Source organism: Candida metapsilosis (assembly GCF_017655625.1).
Source record: "Candida metapsilosis strain BP57 chromosome Unknown scaffold1, whole genome shotgun sequence".
NCBI classification, from domain to species: Eukaryota; Fungi; Ascomycota; class Pichiomycetes; order Serinales; family Debaryomycetaceae; genus Lodderomyces; species Lodderomyces metapsilosis.
The window spans coordinates 2068262-2083414 of NW_027138159.1; the positions used below are offsets into that span (position 1 = coordinate 2068262).

The 15153-nt window shown below is 35.6% G+C and overlaps 12 protein-coding genes across 12 annotated transcripts; 7 read left to right on the forward strand and 5 right to left on the reverse strand. All coding sequences in view use genetic code 12, as the record gives it.

Moving 5' to 3' along the window:
• Window positions 1–862: 862 nt before the first annotated feature.
• Window positions 863–1621, forward strand: GPM2 (Gpm2p; the record flags this gene model as incomplete). The annotated part of the gene is made up of 1 exon (XM_067695349.1): window positions 863–1621. One exon carries the CDS (start codon window positions 863–865, stop codon window positions 1619–1621), a length of 759 nt encoding a protein of 252 aa, XP_067550955.1.
• A 142-nt stretch (window positions 1622–1763) lies between these two features.
• I9W82_000933 (GPI-anchor transamidase) lies at window positions 1764–2969 on the forward strand (the record flags this gene model as incomplete). The annotated part of the gene is made up of 1 exon (XM_067695350.1): window positions 1764–2969. One exon carries the CDS (start codon window positions 1764–1766, stop codon window positions 2967–2969), a length of 1206 nt encoding a protein of 401 aa, XP_067550956.1.
• Window positions 2970–3266: 297 nt separating this feature from the next.
• I9W82_000934 (uncharacterized protein) lies at window positions 3267–4424 on the forward strand (the record flags this gene model as incomplete). Its single annotated transcript, XM_067695351.1, has 1 exon — window positions 3267–4424. One exon carries the CDS (start codon window positions 3267–3269, stop codon window positions 4422–4424), a length of 1158 nt encoding a protein of 385 aa, XP_067550957.1.
• A 173-nt stretch (window positions 4425–4597) lies between these two features.
• On the reverse strand, window positions 4598–5008 carry HHT21 (Hht21p; the record flags this gene model as incomplete). The annotated part of the gene is made up of 1 exon (XM_067695352.1): window positions 4598–5008. The coding sequence occupies one exon, from the start codon at window positions 5006–5008 to the stop codon at window positions 4598–4600; it is 411 nt and encodes a 136-aa protein (XP_067550958.1).
• Window positions 5009–6166: 1158 nt separating this feature from the next.
• Window positions 6167–6478, forward strand: HHF1 (histone; the record flags this gene model as incomplete). Its single annotated transcript, XM_067695353.1, has 1 exon — window positions 6167–6478. One exon carries the CDS (start codon window positions 6167–6169, stop codon window positions 6476–6478), a length of 312 nt encoding a protein of 103 aa, XP_067550959.1.
• A 395-nt stretch (window positions 6479–6873) lies between these two features.
• I9W82_000937 (uncharacterized protein) lies at window positions 6874–7521 on the reverse strand (the record flags this gene model as incomplete). Its single annotated transcript, XM_067695354.1, has 1 exon — window positions 6874–7521. The coding sequence occupies one exon, from the start codon at window positions 7519–7521 to the stop codon at window positions 6874–6876; it is 648 nt and encodes a 215-aa protein (XP_067550960.1).
• Window positions 7522–8059: 538 nt separating this feature from the next.
• I9W82_000938 (uncharacterized protein) lies at window positions 8060–8539 on the reverse strand (the record flags this gene model as incomplete). Its single annotated transcript, XM_067695355.1, has 1 exon — window positions 8060–8539. The coding sequence occupies one exon, from the start codon at window positions 8537–8539 to the stop codon at window positions 8060–8062; it is 480 nt and encodes a 159-aa protein (XP_067550961.1).
• A 78-nt stretch (window positions 8540–8617) lies between these two features.
• On the reverse strand, window positions 8618–9049 carry I9W82_000939 (uncharacterized protein; the record flags this gene model as incomplete). Its single annotated transcript, XM_067695356.1, has 1 exon — window positions 8618–9049. The coding sequence occupies one exon, from the start codon at window positions 9047–9049 to the stop codon at window positions 8618–8620; it is 432 nt and encodes a 143-aa protein (XP_067550962.1).
• A 184-nt stretch (window positions 9050–9233) lies between these two features.
• I9W82_000940 (uncharacterized protein) lies at window positions 9234–9806 on the forward strand (the record flags this gene model as incomplete). Its single annotated transcript, XM_067695358.1, has 1 exon — window positions 9234–9806. The coding sequence occupies one exon, from the start codon at window positions 9234–9236 to the stop codon at window positions 9804–9806; it is 573 nt and encodes a 190-aa protein (XP_067550963.1).
• A 44-nt stretch (window positions 9807–9850) lies between these two features.
• On the reverse strand, window positions 9851–10734 carry I9W82_000941 (uncharacterized protein; the record flags this gene model as incomplete). Its single annotated transcript, XM_067695359.1, has 2 exons — window positions 9851–10028; window positions 10211–10734. The coding sequence occupies 2 exons, from the start codon at window positions 10732–10734 to the stop codon at window positions 9851–9853; spliced, it is 702 nt and encodes a 233-aa protein (XP_067550964.1).
• A 1155-nt stretch (window positions 10735–11889) lies between these two features.
• On the forward strand, window positions 11890–13307 carry CDC3 (septin; the record flags this gene model as incomplete). Its single annotated transcript, XM_067695360.1, has 2 exons — window positions 11890–11899; window positions 11971–13307. 2 exons carry the CDS (start codon window positions 11890–11892, stop codon window positions 13305–13307), a joined length of 1347 nt encoding a protein of 448 aa, XP_067550965.1.
• Window positions 13308–14059: 752 nt separating this feature from the next.
• On the forward strand, window positions 14060–14872 carry I9W82_000943 (nucleoporin; the record flags this gene model as incomplete). Its single annotated transcript, XM_067695361.1, has 1 exon — window positions 14060–14872. The coding sequence occupies one exon, from the start codon at window positions 14060–14062 to the stop codon at window positions 14870–14872; it is 813 nt and encodes a 270-aa protein (XP_067550966.1).
• Between the last annotated feature and the right edge of the window lie 281 nt (window positions 14873–15153).

A 15153-nucleotide genomic window follows, 5' to 3' on the forward strand; every position in this document is an offset into this window, starting at 1 on the left:
TAAAGTTTTCATTTTGAATGGTTATTCGTCATTATATATGTGGTCATCGCTTTACTGCACTTTTAGTCGGGGTTGTGAGCGGTTAATCAATTTTCTCTCTTTGTGCTTTGACGCGATATAGAAATGGCACGTTTTTTGATAAAACTGTGGGTTACAATTCAACACTCCAAATATCTCATTTCCTCCACTTGAAGTCTTAATAACGTACTAGATGTTTGAAAAGCTTAAGAGGTATGTGATACTACACTTTTTGGTGCAAAATGTGTCAATAAAAGCTTGTAAATGAACCCGTGGTCAATTTTTTTGCAACTTGATTATACAAATGTAACATGGTTGCACTGCTACCAATCATGTAATGTTACATTGCAACATAAAATTAGTATATGCCATTCATAAAACAGCATAAGAGGAATAGCTAAAGAGACACTCACATAAACGGCTACATAAAGCAGGATGAGTGGTGGACGTGTATGGTGTCTCTTGGGTGGGGAGTGTTTCTTTTAAATGATGTGGTATTCCTTACCAATATAACATCCTATGCACAAGAACTGTTTACCGAATTGGTACAGCTGTTTTCTGAAAATGGTCTTCCGCAATACCCACATGCCAGTCTCGGCTCATAATGAGGAGCATGCAACTCCCACAGTTCGACTTAAAGTATGTTACGTACAAATCTTTTGCGCTTCGGGTTTGTGTCTCCCAAAAGGGCTCATTAAAAAAGAAATTATTTTCATTTGCCCCAATCCTTTGTAAAGGGCTACAAACTTTCAGCAAAGCTGACCACAAGTATAACCTTTGCACAATCTAAAGACCCCTTCAATTGGTAACTACCAGCTCGCCACTCTCCTACAACATATTAGCAATGGGCACTCACAAATTAATTATCCTAAGACATGGTGAATCCCAGTGGAACCATGAAAACAAATTTTGTGGATGGATCGACATTCCATTAACTGAAAAGGGGAAAAAGGAAGCTGAATACGCTGGAGCATTGATCAAACAAGAAGGACTTTCACCCGGTATCTTGTACACGTCAAAACTTATCCGGTCAATTGAGACTGGATTCATGATCCTCAAGGTTTTAAATAAACCTTGGATAGATCATATGAAAACTTGGCGTCTAAATGAGAGGCACTATGGACAATACCAAGGTCGTGATAAACATGAAGTATTTGTGGAATTAGGTAAAGATGAAGAGAAGTTTCAATACATTAGACGAAATTATAATGGATTGCCACCATTAATTGATCCTCAACTGGATGAATCAATCGATGAAAAATACGATGATTTGTTAAACAAAAACATCTTACCAAGAGGCGAATCATTAGCTATGGTTATGGATCGATTAATTCCATTTTTCAAATACGAGATATTCGATCATCAAATGGTTCAATTGAACAAGACAGTATTGATTGTGACGCATGGATCAGTGGTTCGGAGTTTGATTAAGTATTTGAATAAAGTTAGTGATGATGATATACTGAAGATTAATGTTCCTACTGGTGTGCCATTGGTGTTTGAATTGGATGATCGTGGTGATTTGGTTAAACCTTATTATTATTTGGATGAGGAGAGAGCAGAAAAGGGAATTGAAAAGGTTAAAAATGAAGGATTGAAGTAGGAGTAGATAGTGTATAGAGTATTTATTTAAAATTGTCCGTTTCAAACTTGTGCATAGCGTTATTCATCGGCTTGTAGTTTAATTTTTTTTTTTTTTTTATTTTTTCAGTTTCCATCGAATAGGAAGAAATCAAAGGCAAGCTATGTCACGTCATTCGCTATGGAACCTACTACGTTCATTCCTTATCCTTAAACTAATTCAATTGACTATAATATACTTTACACCATCTCGATTCGATACATCCTCGCAATTAATCATTGATGAGTTGGCAAGTTCATCATCAACAGCATCACCATACAATGACATAATTACAACCATTTTGAACAAGCTAATTACTTGGGATTCAGTTTATTTCAATGACTTATTTGTCAATGATATTGCTTATGAGCACCAGTTTGTATTTTGTCCTGGATGGATTAAATTGATTTCAAAACTACCGAGTACAAATTATTACCAATTGCAATTGTGGAGTATCTTGATATCAAATGCTTGTCATTTTGCTTCAGTTTTGGTCTTGTACCGCTTGAGCAGGACGATCTATAGCTTTCGGACGAGCTATATTGCTGCCTTGATGATGGTTCTTTCTCCAGCAGGTGTATTTCTAACGACAAATTATTCGGAAAACTTGAGCAACTTGACTACATTATTGACGATTTACTTTTACTACAAGGGAGTCGATTTTAACAACGTTGCCACAAGAAGCAATAAATCAATCAAAAGTGTCTTGATGTACTTGCTAAGTGGCGTCATTTGTGCATTCAGCTTCACAGTTAGAGCAAATTTATTACTACTAGGTATCTTTTACTTGTTGGATTTGTACGATTTTGGCATTATTGATCAAGATTGGCCATCTAGTGTATTGTCCATCATTACTGGCTCTATTCTTGGAACAACATTCATTGGTCAGAATATCTATCACTACCTCACATTTTGTCCTCAAAGACAAGGTTGGTGTCTGAACAAACTTCCCAGTTTGTTTCTGTATGCTCAGTCTCATTATTGGAATAATGGGTTCTTGTCATACTGGTCATTGAATAATGTACCCAATTTCCTTCTTGTTGCACCAGTCTTGTTATGGAATGCATACTCAGTGAAATCTATGTGGAAGGTGCTTCCTCAACATCGGAAGCTATTACCACTCGTTGTCTTGAATAGTTTGATTATAATTGGTGGTGCATTCTTTTGGAATGTGCAGATTCTAAACCGAATCACCAGTTTTTCGCCATTGATATATTGGACTTTAGCATTGAACTATGACAAGACATGGTTTAAATATGTTTTGGGATATACGTTGGTGTGGAATTTGACTCAAACAGCTCTATTTGCAGCATTCTTACCACCAGCTTAGAATATAGAGTTGTGCTACCATATGCTTCGGGATTTTTTGGACATTTTGGAAATTGCTGCGAATTTTTTCCTAATTCGGTGCTGAGATACGTTTATCAGATAACGCATAACAATTTGCAGAATAGGCCAAACCATCTTTACATATATATACTGGCTTCTGTTTCCTGCTTTTCAAGAGAAATGAGTGCCAGGATCCACCAATAAAATCATGACCATTACAAGTATTACCGAATCCAATGGATGGGTGCTGCAAATTATAACAAAGTATCCAATCTTGCTATTGCTCATTCCTCTTTGCATGTCACTTGCCTACTACACCAAGACCAAGGACCAAAGGTCCAACTCAAAACCCACCAAGCCATTAAAATCCTCACCCTCAAAGATGGATCAACGTCCATTTGGATATTGGGAACCAAACTTTACATTCAAGACACCAACTCCACCACCATTCCCCAACTGGTCACTTACCGAAACGAAGCCCATACCATATCGTGCATTTAAACACAAGTATACTATAACTATGGGTATAAGAAATATGGATTGGCATTCTTGGATTGAGTTGGATAATCAATGGAAATATTATCATGATTTGAAATTGAAACGTCTTGCAACAAAAGGTGATGATTTATACAAGACCAGTCCCAAAGCTGTTGCTGCATCATGGGAATTTCTTCATGAGTTGTTGGATTATTTACCAGTGAGATATCCTTCGTTGTTTCATTACGATCAGGAAAAACGTGTGGTGAAGATATTGGCAACTGGGGAAGTGTACGATTTGAACGATCACAACTGTGATCCTATTGTGACTGCTGCTAAATTGATTCAAGATGATATTGCAATCATGGTTGAGAATGAAGATGATGGTCAATATTCATTAGAACTGGGTTGTATCACTTTAGCTGGGTTTTGGAAAATTAAAGACAAGTTTCAAATGAAATTGGATCAAATACATACTTCAGGTGATGTTCCCAAATACAAGACCCATTTAGGACCAGCAATGAATAAATTTTTCCGTCGTTTAACTGTTGAAACGCCAGTTGTGCGTAACAATTATTTCATTCAAACAGACAATCATTTAGATTGGTCTTCATCGATTGGTTCAGAAGATGATGATGATGAAGTGAATGTTGGATGGAATACTGCACCTGATGCTACGGATGTTAATAACTTGTTTTTCCGAAGTGAGCGTCAAAGTTTAAGAAGGTTGCCTAAGACCGGAGCTGTTGCATTTACTGTGCGTACTTATTTCATCCCAATTGTTGAATTGTGTAAAGAGCCACATGTTCCTAGGAGATTGTTGAATGGAATAACTAGTTGGGATGAGGATGTTAATGAGTATAGAGGATTCTACAAGTTTAAAGATGTGTTGTTGCCTTATTTGGAAAAAATGGCAGAGGAACAGGAGGCAAATGGGTTGTTGAATCAAATGGTGGAACAAAATGTGTATCCATATTAGAGTAAAATACATTTCTTTTTGCAAAGAAACTACAATTTTACTCTTCAATATAACTTTAATATATATTAACTACTAATACAAAAGAATTAAAAACAAAGAAGACCTGTTTGCTTTGACCCAAAAATAAAAGATTGAAAGAGGAAATTTGTGTTTGTGACTTATCTCCATTAAATTTAAGCTCTTTCACCTCTCAATCTTCTAGCCAATTGGATATCCTTCTTTTGAATGGTAACTCTCTTAGCGTGGATAGCGCACAAGTTAGTGTCTTCAAACAAACCAACCAAGTAAGCTTCAACAGCTTCTTGCAAAGCACCAATTGCAGATGATTGGAATCTCAAATCAGTCTTGAAATCTTGAGCAATTTCTCTAACCAATCTTTGGAAAGGCAATTTTCTAATCAACAATTCAGTGGATTTTTGGAATCTTCTAATTTCTCTCAAAGCAACGGTACCTGGCTTATATCTGTGTGGTTTCTTGACACCTCCGGTAGATGGGGCGGATTTTCTAGCGGCTTTAGAAGCCAATTGTTTTCTTGGGGCTTTACCACCAGTGGATTTTCTTGCTGTTTGTTTAGTTCTAGCCATTGTTAATGTATGATAGAAAAGAGAAAAGAAGAAGAAGAAGAGAAGGTAAGAGTATAATTTTTTTGGTTATGGGGAAACTTGATGATTTTATAAACTAAAAAAATTGGTTACTGTGATTAGAAGGAAATAATTAAATTTTATTTGCGTAAGTAACGAGCGCTTCAGTCAGTCGTCAGTGAAGGAGAGAGTAACTATAATTTTCTTTTTTAGCTCCTGCTGTATCCTATTCACAATAATAAGGAAAGTAGTGTCCGATCTCTTGTTGTTTTTGTTGTTGTCTTCTTCTTCTTCTTCTTCTTCTTGCTGTTCTTCTGATGTATTCTTAGTTTTTGTGTTTGCTACGCCTTTTAGATAAGTAGTGGACTAGAAATTATGTGTAAATTTCAGACCACACGTTCTCTTGTGTGTCTCTCTCTCTTTACATAGTAAGTACTGTATATAGTATATCAGTGTCGCAAAAAATAGTGTCAATGAAGAAAATGACACTCTCTTCTCTCCCTCTCTCTCTTCTCTCTTCTCTCTTCTCTTCTGATGTTACACAAAACATAAAAGAGAAGATGAAATTGCAAAAACCATAACAGAAGAAGAAGAGAAGGATAGCATACCACGTCTTTTGTTTAATACAAAAGAAATTTTACCATCATAGTTTACATTACATACATGACTATAATTCTCTTTCCTCTTCTTCTCTTTTATTTCCGTTCCAGCTAAGAAAAAAAGACTGAAAATAACACAATTTCATTTGCCCTCAATTGCTTCTCTCGTCTCTTTTTTTTTTTCTGTTTCTTTTGTTGTTTAAGCGCCAGATATATGCACACATTTCGTGTCTTTTGTTGTTACATTCGTTCATTCTCTCTCTCTCTCTCTCTCTCTTCTCCCTTCCCCAATCTCATTCTCTCTCTCTCTCTCATTCTTCCGTTCCTTCCTTCCTCTTCCACAAACAAAAAATTAAAAATTAAATTCCAGTAAAAACACAAATCATCCCTTTACACCTTCAGTCTCTCGCTCTCTTGCCCCCCCCCCAATATATAGTTTGATAATTTCCCACAAACAATTTGTTCATCAACACTTTTTTTCTTTTTTTTTCCTTCTTTCTTAACAAACGTTATTTCTATAACACAACACATATTATACTAAATAACTAATTAATCATCAACAATGTCTGGTAGAGGAAAAGGAGGAAAAGGATTAGGAAAGGGAGGTGCTAAGAGACACAGAAAGATTTTGAGAGATAACATCCAAGGTATTACCAAACCAGCTATCAGAAGATTGGCAAGAAGAGGTGGTGTTAAACGTATTTCTGCTTTGATTTATGAAGAAGTTAGAACTGTCTTGAAACAATTTTTGGAAAATGTTATCAGAGATGCTGTTACTTATACCGAACACGCCAAGAGAAAGACTGTTACTTCATTGGATGTTGTCTATGCTTTGAAGAGACAAGGTAGAACCTTGTACGGTTTCGGAGGTTAAACAAAGGAGAAAAAAGGAAATCTTATTATATCATTTGGTATGGGCTTGCTGTGCTAGTTTAGCTTTTAGTATTGTTTCTTCTTTCTTTATTCAGTTCGCGGCTTTATTGGGTAGTTTTATTATTTAATCTTTACATTGATTACTTATGAATTGTAGAATCTTCTTTTTCTTAGAGCTTTAAATACAAATTTCATCTGTTATTGAGAGTTTTGGTATAAGGCTTGGTTGGTGGGTTTTTTCTTGTCTCGTTTTGGTGATAATTTGAACAATAGAGGGAAGGTACAACTGGATACTAGAAATACACTTAGTTCACTTGCTACATCTATAAATAGTAATCTTCACTTCTATAGGCTGAGTTGCAGTCTCCTTTGCTGGAGAGATTGCACTTCTTAAGGCTAGTCATCTTTATTCTCTTTCTTCTCTTTCTCCTTGTCCTTTTCTGTATTTTTATCCTCATCCGTGGTTTTATTATTCTCCCCTTTCTCCTTCTCCTCTTTCTCCTTCTCCTCTTTCTCCTTCTCCTCCCTCTTTTGAGCATCAGCTAACCTTATCCTATCCCCAATTTCACCCGAATCAATCACTTTCAAATCAACATCCTCACTCAAAATCCCCTTTTCTTGAGCAATCTCAACCAACTTCTTCAACTCCTCAGTAGAAAACTGACCATCAAGAGGAATCTTTCCTTGAGGTACTTCCATTCCATCTTCATCAAGTTCAACATCACCCGCGTCCCCCTCGTCTCCCTCTGACTCAGTCTCAGAATCAGAACCAGGTGTCTCCTTACGTCTACCTTCTGGGTGTGTTGTATAATGAGATTTTTTAATATCTTCTTTAGCTCTATCTTGTTTCTCATGGGCTTTGGTCTTTCGTTCATCTTTTTCCTCCTCCTCTTGCTGGCCCTCTTCATTGCCATCATCCTCGGCTAATATGGGATGTTTTTCAATAAGTTCCTCGAGTTTTGTGGCTATTGATTCTTCAACGGAGTCACTTTTTTGATCCTGCTCTGCAGGTTGGGTATATATCTCAACTCTATCTGTACTCATTTGTATATGTAGGTGGCTCTATAATAAAATAGTTGTTATATTTTGGTATTCATAAAATTTTATGATTGTTTTATTTACCTCTTCTTTTTAACTGGTGTGTCAAGAGGTATATATATATATGTTAATGAGTTTTGGTCAAAGGCTGAGTAAATTACTTTACTTGCTATGAAAAGGTTTGATATAAAAATTTCGTAAACAGTTTCCTCCTCCTCCTCCACACAAATAGTTTTTTTAGTTCTTGCATTTTGTACTGTTACAAAACGTTGAAAACAAATTGTTTTTGAGTGACGTAATCAACTCGGCACCAAAAGGTCGTGTGCTGTACATTACCACAGTAGCAATACAAACCATTTGCAGCAAGACATAATATTCATTGATTCAAAATCTAACAAGACTCAATTGGTATAGCTTCTAGGATATATTAGCTAACTGAGAGGTCTACTACACTACAATGTGCAAAATTACATCAACAGCACAATTTCTTTTAATCTTTTACTACAAAGGGCACTTCACTATCTACCTAATCACATCCCACTCCCTAATCCTGTTTCTTCTGCTCCTCCTCCTCTTCCTCTTCCTTCTTAGACAACTGTCTAACACCATTCAAGAAATTCTCAATCCCTTCACCTTTATAATCATATTTCAAACTTTGAGCCAACAAAAGTCCAGCACCTTCACTTGCACGCAATTGCTTAGTCAACTTCTGCTCACTTTGTTGGAAGAATCCACTTCTCACAACTTCCATAATCTTGGCCTTGGTTGGATTTTGAGCTATTGACGGTGGTAAATATTCACCATACATTTCCTTCAATTGCTCTAATGAAAGCTTGTCTAAGTGATCATCGATGGTTGATATATCCAACACTGATGATATAGAACCTATTGGCATTTTGAATTGTGGTTGCTGCTGTTGAGATTGATTTGCTGCATGTTGACTTTGCTGTGACGGTGGATCTGCCGCTTCAGACGCTTGTTGCAGTTGATTCTGCTCCGTTTCCTTCTTCTCATCCTCATTCATACTACAAAGTGTTAAGTTAGCACAATAGTTCTCTCTTCATTATAAAACAAATCCTTGTCTCATTTATATAAATAATACTTACTCAACATCCAAATCCTCGTCAAGACTTATCAAAGACGATATCAGTTGAATCAATTTGTTATCCTTTTCGGTCAACTTCCCAAGATCATCAACATCGCCAACATCCTGTAACCAATAAAGATACTTGGCTCCACTACTTAAAAATGTAAATGCAAATACACGTCCAGTATTACAAGACTTTATCGTCTTGATAGTAACATCACCAGGAATCAACAATAATTCATCCTTCTCAACTGGTTGTGATCCATTGATGTGCAGTGTTTGATCTGTTAGTTTTGGTGTCCATGTGAAATCCAAAAAGTCTGGTTCTTCAGCACTTGGTTTAATGGAAATTACTCCTTCGTATGGTAATGGTGTGCATCGGTTTGTGTCTTCGTTGTATTGTACTTTACCAGCGTGGAATTTTAGGGATCTAGCTGACGATGTCATTGTGTTGTCTATGAGTAGGCGGGGACCTGTAGGGTGTCTATGACTATGAATTGATGCTTTGGTTGCCACAGAGAAAATTGTGAATAAGAAAAAAAAAAAAATTGTTCAACGTTTTCAGACACACTACCAATTTACCACACCAGCGCACCTATCGGTTGCCTCTCTCTACGTTTCATTCACACAAATGACATTCCCACCTCCAGAAATAGCAGATATAGTGCAAGAAATAGCATCAATTCTACGCTCCAAGGGGCAAACCTTGGCAATTTCAGAAGCTGCTTGTGGAGGATTAATATCAGCCTATATTGTCTCGGTACCAGGTGCATCTGATTTCTACATTGGTGGTAAATTGCTATACTCATTGAAACAAAGATTGAAACTTTCAGGTTGGTCTGATGAAGAAATTTCCAATTACATGGGTCCTAGTGAACAAGTGGCTATGAAGTTGGCTCGAACAGCTAGATACGAATTGGGTGCGACTTATGTACTTTCAGAAACTGGATTTGCAGGACCTTCGACTGATTTGCATTTGTCAAAGGAAAGAGGAAATAGAATTAATGATGAAAGGAGTAAAATTGAAAGTAATGGTAAAGTTACACCACCTCATGTGGGTACGGTGTTTCTTGGATTCACAGGACCCAATGGTGATTCTTCGACGGAAAAGGACTTTGGTAGTCAAGATCGATCAAAGAATATGAGCGATTTTGCCAAGTTTGCTTTGGAATTTTTATTGGAGCAATTGCGAAAAGTAAAGTAATTGCCCTTCAACTACATAACTATTGGATGCAGCTTCTAAACACATCAAGACTGCTGTTTTCTGCAAACTCTTGGGATAATGGTATCTCCCTTGAATTTAATAACCCTGGTAAATTGTGCATCTTCAACCTCAAAACATTTATCACCAACAACATAACTATTGGATGCAGCTTCTAAACACATCAAGACCGCTGTTTCCTGCAAACTCTTGGGATAATGGTATCTCCCTTGAATTTAATAACCCTGGTAACTTGTTCAAAACTTTTATCACCTACAAAAGAACAATTGGATCCAGCTTCTAAACACGTCAATAACGCTGGTTTTTTAAACTCATGGGATTCTAATGGTATCTCCCTTGAATCTAACAACCCTGGTAACTTGTGCATCTTCAACCTCAAAACCTACACTGATAGGTTTTCAATAATCAAATTTTCATCAAAAGCAGCTGTGGTATTAAGCTTCACTTCAGGATGAGTGGCGTTTCGTTTTAAATTTTCAACAGACTTTCCATTTCTTATGGATAAGTTTTTCTTGAGTTGAAGTTCTACATTGTCCGCATCTTCAATTTTAGCGGGTTCTTTGGAGCAGAATGAAGTATTCTGAACAATTTCACACTTCCACTTCTTGGTCAAATCATTTTCATGCTGATCTTCCAATTTATTGTGCAAACGCGTGTTGTTTGCAATTTTGCAAAATGATGTTTTTGAGATGAGATCGCACCATTTTGTGCTCAACTCTCTCTTCAAATGTTTTGAGACTCTATTGCAGTTATCATTAGCTTTAGATCTCAAAGGTGAGTTTTTGTTCTTCTCACCAGCAACAACTTTATTCTTTAAGCTGTCACGTGTCGACACAAACACTTTTTCCTCCTCACAATTAGCAAAAATGTTGCCAAATCTTGTTGATGTCGTTGTGGTATCAACTTTCATCCACTTTGGAACATCAATCTTATTATTTCTAAATGACTTATCTTGTTTTTCAATCTTCTTCTTACTATCGGATACAAACAAACGTGATTTGGTGTTTTTTTGGTGTTTGTAATTTTTGGTTGTCAAGTTGAAATTATTGCCATAAGTGGGTTCAATGGAAGCTTTCTTGGTGTGATGAATAGCACTTTTTAATTGGTAATAAGGTGTGGTGGTGTTTTGATGAATTAATTACGTGTGTATACAAAAGAATGAGTAACTTAATGAAATAATGTGAATATATTTGTGAAAAGAAGAGTCTATTTGAGTGTAGTAAGCATCTTCCCTGTAATAGTATTCATTTTATGAACAAAACATCGTATGAATCATTATGTAATGTGGTGAACCCAAGTTCTTTAAATTTTTTGCAACACTTTTATCCCAAAAATAAAAACAAATAAGTTGAGAGTGGTGAATTATACACATGAGAACTCACTTTTGTAAACACCAACTTTAAATCATACATGAACTATCCATGACCCTTCTTCCTCTCACTACAAAGTTTATTACAGCATCAAAAGTGGTTTTTACATCAACTGTATATCCCTAACAGTGATATTTATACTTTGTAAAATAAAACACTCCAAAAACACATTTCAAAAAATTGATACAAACTAATGGACTACATAGTTTTAAACCTTAGACTCTAGCGTATCTCTTACGCTCTTTCAGCACTCTCCAAAAAATCGTATAAGGTAGATATTCTGAATAACTTGTTTATACCACGTGATACAATCACGTGCAATCTAGACGCGGTATTCGTTCTTTATTAAAAATTCAATTGTAAAACAAAAAAGGAGAAATTCAGTTTGAGGGAAAAAAAAAGAGAGAAGAAAAAAAAGACAACACGTAAGGGAAAAACCTTTTGAATTTGGAACCACCAATAGTATCCAACGACACATCTAATCAACACATTCACCAGTAATTGACTGCATTGTCAGATTGAAAATACTAGATATATAACATCACAATCACAGGAAGGCGTTGTTATTTTAATTCAGTTACTTGTCAACAATTTTTTTACAACGAGAAAAAAAAAAAAATCAACAAACGAAATCAGATCAAATCACCAAATCGTCAACAAACACACAACACACAATCTAGCTCTATACACACAACATGGCTTCAGGTATGTAAAAACAAGGCTCACTTATACGCCACTCACAATGAACAACTTACTAACGTTTTATTCTTTATCAGTAGTGGATCACCTGCACACACCATTTAATTCTTCACCTCAAGATATCAAAATAATTAAACGAGTCTTGAATGGTTATGTTGGATTTGCCAACTTACCTAAGCAATGGCACAGAAGATCTCTTAGGAGAGGGTTTAATTTGAACATTATGGCAGTTGGTGAAGCTGGATTAGGTAAGAAAACATTGATCAATACTCTATTCAATCGTGATGTTATGAGCAAAAATGGTGGTCACAAATTGAATGAATTTGATGATGATCAAGGAGAAGATTTTGAGGATGCAGAAACTGAACCACTGGGAAAAGAAGGAGGAGACAAGGGAGTTAGAATCAAGAGTACAGAGGCTGAAATTGAAGAAGATGGAGTTAAATTGAAAGTTAGTGTTATTACTGCACCTGGCTTTGGTGAAGCTTTGAACAATATTGATTCATGGAAACCAATTGTTGACGAGATAAACAATAGATTTGACTCGTATTTGGAAGCAGAGTCACGTATTAATAGGTCAACAATTGTTGACAATAGAGTGCATGCTTTCTTGTACTTTATTGAACCAACGGGTCATTCATTAAGAAGCTTGGATATTGCATTAATGAAGCAAGTTCATGAGAAAGTCAATTTGATTCCAATAATTTCGAAATCTGATACATTAACTGATGAAGAAGTTTATGAGTTTAAACGTGCAATTTTGGCTGATATTGATCATCATGGTATCAAGATCTTCACTCCAACTGTAGCGGAAAATGAAGATGAAGAAGTGATTGCCAATACCACTGAATTGATTAAAACTTTCCCCTTTGCAGTTATTGGATCTACAAACGAAGTTCAAACTAGTGATGGTAGATTAGTTAGAGGTAGAAGATATCCATGGGGTATTATTGAAGTTGAAAATGAGAGTCATAATGATTTTGTTAAATTACGTGACTTGTTGGTGAGAAATTTCTTGGAAGAATTGAAAGAAACTACATCAAATGTCTTGTATGAACATTATCGTACTGAAAAGTTGAGAAAGATGGGTATTGAACAAGATCAATCTGTTTTCAAGGAATTTGATCCTGCAACTAAACAAGAAGAAGAAAGAGCTCTACATGAAGCTAAATTAGCCAAGATGGAACAAGAAATGAAGGCTGTTTTCCAACAAAAAGTTAGTGAAAAGGAAAAGAAGTTGCAAAGATCAGAAGCTGATTTATTTGCTAGACATAAAGAAATGAAGGATAAATTGACTAAACAAATTAAGTTGTTAGAGGATAAGAAAGTACAATTGGAGAAACAAAAGTTGTTGCCACAAGAACCTTCACCACAACCTGCTCCACAAAAGAGTCGTAAAGGATTCTTACGTTAGGGCTGCAAAAAGAGAAGTAGAGAGATGGATGGAACCCTTTTTTCGTCTTGTTTGTCTACCTGTGGTGAATTACATGTGTTGTTTTTTAGTTCTAAACATCTCATTTCTACACCTTTAGATCTGAAGTACTTAGAGAATCATATATAGGGAAGTATAGTTAGATGTGAGTATAAATTAGTCAACTTTTGTTTTTATAACGTTATAAAGGTTTGCTTTTCTTGCTTTTTTTTTTTGTTATGATCAAAAGGGCGAAAGGAGGTGTAAGTTGAGGTGGCAAAGTGCAGTAGATATGTAAGTAATAAAAGGTAGACGGAGGTGTAGGATTTTGAAAGTAGATGACTATTGAAGGGTTTATGCTTCTTTAGCTTCTGATTACTCCTCGCATGTAAGTGATTTTGAACCGAGCTATTAAAATACTTTAACTTAGTAAATGTCGTATGACGTATGATAAAAATATCACAAGCAAAGAACAATAAGAAATTTTTGTTTTTGCTCATTCATTTTTTCTTTTTTCTTTTTTCTTTCGATTGCGCTCCTTTTTAAAAAGGACTTTCGAATCATCAATCTTTTAGGTAAAACCTTTTCTTTCTTACCAATTGGATTAACAATATAGTATATACAATATACTCAATCAATCAACTAATTGAATATACTACATTCACTTGATTAAGAGGGTATAAAGAAATTATCACAAATTATTCAATTTTAGAAAGCAATAGAAGAAGAAGAAGACAAACCACAGTTTTGAAACAATGCCACCAGCAACAGCCAAAAAACCCACCAGTTCAACAACACCCAATTCAACACCTAAAGGTAAAGTAGATACTGAGAAATTATTAGAATTAGTATACACTTTACAATTTGCTTGGTTTGTTGGTAATGTACTCACCGTTTTTGGATTCATCAGTAGTACTTTAACTTTTATCAGAATCTTGCCATCTTTATACAAATTAGACTATTTGATTACTTTATTGGGTATTTTAATCTCGTTTGGTATTTTAGTTTTCCAATTGGTTCAAAAGAATGGTCTTAGATTTGGTATTTTAATTAGAGATGATAATACTCATTACTTGTTATTAGGTGGATTCTTGTTATTCCTTAGACCTTATGTTTGGTTGACTTTGGTTCCATTTGCTATATTTTCCACTTTCCATGTATTGGCTTATGTCAATGGATACATTTTACCATTGGTTGGTTTGGACAAGAGTAATATATCATCAACAATTACCAATTTCGTTAGTCAAAATAATGCTAAATCAATTGAAGCTGCTAGCGGAATTGAATTGGTTACTTATGTTTGGTTACTTTTGAGAATGATTACTTTTAGAAAGAGATCATTGAGTCCAGTTTTGGTTTATACTGTGTTTTTGAAGAAGAGACATGAAGTTAGTGCTTTTACCAGAAGTTATGTTAAAGCAGTTGCTGATGCTGGTGACAAGATTGTCAATGATGTAAATCATCCAGTTTTGCGTGATGTATGGGCTCAAATTAGAAATGTGTTTGGAATTGTTGATAGATACAAGTTGGTTAATGATTACACACAACAAGAAGACAAGACAAAGTAGGTGCCCGAAGATAGTTTAGATGGATAAGAAGAGTAAAGGAAGGGTGTGATTGCACCTTTGATTGTCCCTTTTGTTTATACGATATAGCTATAAGCTAGAGTAATATATGTATAAATGTTAGAACTCAAAGATAGATAAAGAGATGAGCTCTATTAGTTGTAATTGGGGTATGAAGTTGGTGGGGAGATCGCTGCCCTCTCTTCTCTCTCGGCTAAACAAAAAAAAAAGTCTTGCAACACGACATCGGGATAAAAGCAGCTAAAGGCAGCAGCTCTCTCTCT